Source organism: Sitophilus oryzae, unplaced genomic scaffold, assembly GCF_002938485.1.
Source record: "Sitophilus oryzae breed Bouriz unplaced genomic scaffold, Soryzae_2.0 scaffold_1701_pilon_pilon, whole genome shotgun sequence".
In the NCBI taxonomy this organism is placed as follows: domain Eukaryota; kingdom Metazoa; phylum Arthropoda; class Insecta; order Coleoptera; family Curculionidae; genus Sitophilus; species Sitophilus oryzae.
Window position 1 is genome coordinate 371803 of NW_022146393.1, and position 7181 is coordinate 378983.

The 7181-nt window shown below is 37.0% G+C and overlaps 2 protein-coding genes across 2 annotated transcripts; one reads left to right on the forward strand and one right to left on the reverse strand.

The window, feature by feature from the left end:
• Window positions 1-936: 936 nt before the first annotated feature.
• LOC115881195 lies at window positions 937-2451 on the forward strand. The gene has a single exon (XM_030898603.1). The coding sequence runs from the start codon at window positions 937-939 to the stop codon at window positions 2449-2451; it is 1515 nt and encodes a 504-aa protein (XP_030754463.1).
• Window positions 2452-5393: 2942 nt separating this feature from the next.
• LOC115881196 lies at window positions 5394-6752 on the reverse strand. Its single transcript, XM_030898604.1, has 2 exons — window positions 6381-6752; window positions 5394-6176 (listed from the first exon to the last, which is right to left on the reverse strand). The coding sequence occupies exons 1-2, from the start codon at window positions 6750-6752 to the stop codon at window positions 5394-5396; spliced, it is 1155 nt and encodes a 384-aa protein (XP_030754464.1).
• Between the last annotated feature and the right edge of the window lie 429 nt (window positions 6753-7181).

The window sequence follows — 7181 nt, forward strand, 5'->3', positions numbered from 1 at the left end:
TCAAACAACCTTTTTAAATCGTTTTATTTTCCGGATCGTTCTACCGATACCTAGTTTTCCACTTTATTCCGCTGCCCGTCCTTTCCATCCAAGATAAACATTAATACAAACAAGGAGAATATGAAGTTCCGGTCGATTCTCTCCCGGCCATTCATTTGCTTAGAGCGAGGAAGGTCTGGAAAATTATCAATCAAAAGATCGGGCAGGCCGGGCAAATAAACAAACAAGGGCCCAGAACGACGGCGGTTGTTTTCTAAACAGTTTCTCGGTCGGTGTACGCTCGTAGTCCTCCTCTGTTTGCTTGGTGTATGCGAATAAAGTCGGGATATTCCCTTCTAGTTTTTGGTTTTAATAAATTACCGCAGGGTTTTCGAGAGTTGATAAGCTCGACTAGAAATTTGTGTACTTAGTCCTAATTTCACTTCTGTTTGATTTTCTAGAATTATAGAACAACGGATAACTTTTCTAATAAGCCTATTCAAGGCGCTTAAATATATTAAATAACCTCTTGTAAGAGAAAATAATCAGAGTTCACAACTGGCAAAAGAGTACGACAGGGAGAGGTGATATCCCCAAAGCTGTTTACAGCAACATTAGAAGAAATTTTCCAACTGGCCAACTGGACTGGACCAACAAAGGATTAAAAATAGATAAGAATATCTTAACCATCTAAGTTTCGCTGATGACATAGTCCTAATTGCCAATAGTCCTGAAGAAATACAAGCACAAAGTGGTGGGGGAAGGTTAGATCTGTCTTTATTTAAATGTCAATAACTCCGGATTGGATGATCAGAATCCAATAAGCAAGGGCTCGTTTAAAAGAGCGTTTCTTACTCTATATTATACCGTAATAATAATAATAATAATAAACCAAACGAAACGGCCTAGCATGGATGCTAAAACGGCCTAGCATGAAACCCAAACGCACGGCCTAGCATGGATGCTAAAAAGTTGTTAAATCAAAAAAACTTTATAATAAAGAGCAAAAAAATCACCCAGCTGGAAATAGATAATATAAAAGAACAAATTGAGAAACTAATGCAAGATAATCGGGAATGCATATCTAGAGACCAACCAATAGGAAACGAAAATCCTAACATAACTGCACCAGTAGTGGAAATAGCTCAAGAAGGGTCGATTGAAATAATAGGGGATGAAGTGCAACTACAGAATACAAATGCAGATAGAGAAACGAAAGAGCTTGAAACTAAAATTAGAGATGAATTTTATTTGTTACAATCAAGAAGTCTTGAGAGCCGTAAAAGAATACTAAAAAAATCAACAATATATTCGGCTAATATACAATCCGCAAACAAAGCCTTAGAGAATATACTAGTGGAAAATAATAATCTAGACTTATTCCAAATAAACGCACTTATTTATGCCTGTGCTTATGTTGTATCCACTGACAATAAGCAAGCAGAACGTCACTACACATTAACATCGACAAAAAGTAAAGGCACAAGAAAACCACCACCGTGGAAATTGCGAATACAAAAGAAAATAGAGAAATATAGAAAACTTTTATCTCAACTGGCAAGTATACAATGGCATAATATTAGTGTAAAACAGCGTCACCTACTGGATTCTCAATCTATATTTTCGAATAATACACTAGCTGTCACAAAGGAAAACCTAAAACAGAAAATATCAGCATTAGCATACAGGATAAAAAGGTACGAAAAAAGAAACAAGCAATTTAAACAAAATAATATGTTCAATCAAGATAAAGGAAAGCTGTTTAGAGAACTGACACTTAAAAACTGCAATAATGATAGTATGTTGAAATTTCCTGAAAAAAATGATGTGGAACGATTTTGGAGAGGAATCTTGGAGTCGGATGCAAACTACAATGAGAAAGCAAGATGGATAAAAAGAAATAAGAAACTCACAACACCGATGGAATGGAATCCCATAACAAAAGAAGAGGTTGTAGCTCGTTTGAAGAAAGCTAATAACTGGAAGGCATCGGGTCCATATGGTATTCCGAACTTCTGGTTAAAACGCTTACCAGCAGCTCACGAATGTTTAGCCAGAAATTACAACTATATACTAAATAATCCAGAAAACATTCCCCATTGGTTAACTGTCGGGCGAACAACATTAATATTCAAAAGCGGTGATACAGAAAATCCAAAAAACTACCGACCGATAACCTGTTTAAACACCATATATAAAATTCTTACTGGAATTATAGCTGATAAATTATATAAACATTTAGAAATACAGGAAATATTACCATATGAACAGAAAGGATGTAGGAGAAATGCTCAGGGGTGCAGAGACCAGGTATTACTATCTAACATAATTGCTGAAGATTGTAAGCGACGGAAGAAAAATCTAAGTATAGCGTGGGTTGACTATAAAAAAGCTTACGATTCGATCCCTCACAGCTGGATAGGGAAATCGTTGCAACTGGCTGGGGCTAATGATGTTATTATTCAATTTTGACTAGTGCCATGAAAACTGGACAACAAAAGATCTCTTTAAAAACAAACGCGGGCTATATTGAAACAGAAGAAATAAACATCAATAGAGGAATATATCAAGGTGACTCACTGTCTCCCTGCTTTTCTGTATTGCAATGATCCCGTTATCCTAAAGAACTAGAGAGCACGGGTATAGGAGATATAATATAACAGGACAAAATAAACGGATCCATCATCTTTTATATATGGATGACCTCAAACTCTTTGCTAAGGATGATAAAGGTTTAGATAGGTTGCTCCAAATAACAAAATCATTTAGCAGTGATATATGCATGGAATTTGGGTTAAATAAATGCGCAAAAGTAAGATTCCATCGTGGAAAATTAGCCACTTCAGAAAATATGAACAGCGAGACATTTCAACGCGTTAAATCTTTAGACGCGTCAGAAACATACAAATATCTAGGTTTTGAGGAATGCCTTGGTACAAACAACAGAACCGTAAAAAAGAACGACTTGAAAAAGTTATATTAAGCGCTTAAGATCGGCCCTAGACAACGAGTTATGTGCAAAATTTAAAATCGAGACTGTCAACACAATTGCAGTCCCAGTTCTAAGATATAGTTTTGGAATAGTAAACTGGAGCAAGTATGAAATGCAGGCACTTGATCGGAAAACAAGAAAACTGCTAAGAAAGTTTAACCTACATCATCCTGCAGCTGATATCGATAGGCTATACGTATCAAGGTTAGAAGGAGGGAGAGGACTAATTCAACTAGAATCACTACTAAAGAGCAGCGTAATTGCGACAGCAAATTATTTAAAATCAGATTCTGGAGACCCGCTAAAACAGATGCTAGCTGATTGGGATAGAAATCAAGCGCCGAGTTTGTCTTTGCAGCGGAAAGCTGAGCAATTCCAACAGGAATTATACAGAATATCAGAAGATGTAGAAAACACAACAGTCGGAAGATCCGACATAAGAGAAATTTTAAACAAAAACCTAATTAAATCCTGGGAAAAGAAACCTTTGCATGGCCAACACAAGAGAGAAATAAAAAAACAGTCAGATAATATTGATGGCTGCAATAGCTGGAACTGGCTCTCAACTGGAATGCTTAAAGGTGAAACCGAGGCATTGATAGTTGCTGCACAAGACCAAGCAATAAGAACTAACTATATAAAAACAAAGATTGATAAAACGTCAACTAACCCAAAATGTCGTCTCTGTAGAGAACATAATGAAACGATAGAACACGTAATATCGGGATGCACGATTCTAGCAGGAAGAGAATATTTAAACCGTCATAACAGAGTAGCTTCCCAATTGCATTATAACATCTGTAAGTGGCTTAATATAACCATGTCGGCTGAACAATGGTATAAACACGACCCACCACCCGTATGTGACACTCCCGATGGAAAAACACGGGTACTTTGGGACTATTCAATTAACACAGACAGGACGATACCAAACAACAAACCAGACATCATAATAAGAATGCCAGATATAACTTACCTCATTGATATTGCAGTTCCGGCTGATGGAAATGTATGCAGAAAAGAAGCGGAAAAAGTTGTGAAATATCGAGACCTAGAAATAGAAATTAAAAGAATGTGGAATACCCAAACAAAAATATTACCTGTTGTTATTGGTGCTACTGGTGTAGTGTCTAAGGCTCTCCCAAAATATTTAGATATCCTTCCAGGAGAACACAGCTTGGCAAATCTACAAAAAACAGCGATATTAGGCACTGCTCATATTATAAGAAAAACAATTGCAGATTAATTTAATTTATACTTACCTTTATGTGTATTTCTTTACCTCTGTATCAATATTTCACAAAATAAGTATTACTTGATCGACTACCTGCCTGGCCCTAGGAAAGCGGAGCTATCCCGGCCAGAACAGGATAACAGCCAGTTAAAACTGAGAAAGAAATAATAAATAAATAATAATAATAATAATATTTTGAACATAGACGCTAAGGGGCGCTTTCTTACAATTTAACAAACATAGCGCGTTTTTTTCAAAAAAATTAAATACGATAGTATATTATGTAATTTTAGCTGATAGTAAAGAGTAGTAAAAGCTTAGTAAAAGTCAGCGAAAACCGCATCTTGATATCTTCTTTCAAACCGAAGATATTAGCAAAATTATAATAAATACCAAAAAATAAGCCCTTAATTACCTTATTTATTACCAGTGGAGTTTATTCTTTAGTTTAAAGAAGGTTGTTTTTGCACGGCCGATTCTTCTTTTAACTTCCTCATCGCAATCCCACCGTTCATTTAGGGAGGCGCCAAGATAGGTGAAATTTGAGTGTTGTACTGGTGTTTGCTGAGCACCATCATTTTAGGTTTCGCAACGTTAATATGGAGCCCAAACTGTTCATCGCATTCGTTCAGTTTATTTAGCAGAATCTGGAGGTCCTCAAGGTTGTTAGCCAGAATTGCGGTGTCATCTGCATAGCGGATATTATTTATTGGGATGCCATTGACTTTAATACCCCGCGTCTCACTCTCCAAGGCCATCTGAAAGATTTTCTCAACGTAGATGTTAAACAGAATGGGTGATAGTACACATCCCTGCCAAACTCCCTTCAATACGCTGAAGGTTTCCGTTGTTCGATCACCATCAATACAGATCTCCGCCGACTGCTGCCAATACAGTTCTTTAATTATTCTGATGTCCTTGCCATCCACGCCTATCTCCTGTAGTCTCTCCATCAACGGTTCGTGTTTTACGTTATTAAAGGCTCTATGATAGTCAATAAAGCAGATGAAAACATCTTGCCTCTGATCATAACATTTCTGCACAAGTAGTTTCACAGAGAAGAGAGCTTCTCTAGTGCCAAGACCCTTGATAAAGCCGAACTGTGGGTCGTCACTCATCTCTTCTCTACACTATATATTCTAGAATGGATGACTCGAAGAAACGCTTTAAGTGCGTGACTCATTAAACTTATGAGTCTATGGTCTCCGCAGTTTTTGGGATTTGTTTTCTTTGGGATGGCGATAAACGTGGACTTAGCCAGTCCTGTGGGATTTGTCCAGAATCATATATCACGTTAAAGAGATATGTGAGCTGTTTAATGTCGGTCTGCTTTAGAACTTCAGCATATATATCAACATGACCTGGACTTTTTCCGTTCTTTAAACAATCTATTGAGTATCTGACTTCAGACTCAAGAATTTTTGGACCTTCCATATTTCCAAAGTTGTTTGCAGGATTATGGGTACATTGATCCCAAAACAGTGCCTCCGCGTAATTCTTCCATGTATCGTTCAGTTCCTTTATATCTAGAATTGTTGTTCCTTGTCTGTTTTTGATTGACGTTAGTGTATTTCTTTTATTTTCTCCAGTTATTTCTTTTATCTTCCTATGAAAGTTAAAGGAGTCGTGTAGTTGATGGAGTCTTTCAGCCTCTTCACATTTTTCCTGGATCCATTTTTCCTTGGCTTCTAATATTTTCCTTTTGATACTCCGATTTATTTCATTATATTTGTCCTGTTGGTTTTTAACAATTCGACGATCAGCCATCAGAGTCAGTATTTCATCTGTCATCCAAGGCTTGGATTTTACTTTTTTCTGTCTGCCGATAACAGTTTCTGTGGCTGCAATTGTGTTTCTTTTCAGCTTACTCCAGATATTATTAGCTGTAATTTCCTGACTAGGGTCGTTCTCTTGGCAAAGCTTGTCGAGTTCAATTTTCAGGTTTTCCTGTACTCCGGGCTGTCTTAGTGCCTGAATATCATATTTTTGAGGTCTTCGTTGTTTTCATAGCAATTTACATCTAAAACAGAAGTTTGCAACGAGAGGATTATGATCTGAGCCGATATCTGCCCCTGGGTAGGCTGCAACGCGCGTAATGCTATTTCGGTATCTTTTTTAATCAAAATATAGTCAATTTGGTTCCGTACAATGTTTCCCTGTTCATCCTGTGGAGACCTCCAGGTATAGTTTTCTGGGGTGCAGTTTATAGAATGTCTTCTTAATAACCAAATCTTCCTCAAGACAGAACTGGACTAGCATTTCACCACGTTCGTTCCTGTCGCCCAATCCAAACGCCCCTGTTACTCCCTCTACACTTCCACTACCTACTATTGAGTTGAAATCGCCCAATACCACATTAATATCTTCGGGCTTCAGTGAGTGCAAGATTTCCCGAATTTGTTCGTAAAATTCGAGTGCTTCCGCCTCTGCCTTGTCTGCTGTAGGTGCGTATATTTGCAGTATATTGATGTTCATCGGTCTAGCACTCAATTGTAAAAGTATAATTCGGTCTGAGTAAGCTACAACATTCCTTACGTATTTATCCATCTCCTCGATACAATAAAGCCTACTCCATTTCTGTGATCTGGGTTGTTATTTCCAGAGTAGTAGAATGTTGTTGTGTGAATGACGATATACCAGAATACTATAATAGCACCATAATAGCAGATGTATTAATATCTTATAATTAAAATATTAATAACAGTGAACAAGAAACGATGATTCAGTGAAGTCATGGTAGGCTTTGGAAAAAAGTTGCTTTTGACGTTCCAGTATAAATGTCAAATTGTTATTAGATCAATATTTTCCTAGCAGCGTTTTTTATCCCTTAATGGCTTGTTCAAAATGCCTTTATAATTTGAAGTAGTTGAAGTTGTTGGGCATTTTGAAAAAGCAATTAAAAAATAAAAAAACGCTGCTAAGACTACCTGCCTACCATGACTTCACTGAATCATCGTTTCTTGTTCACTGTTATTA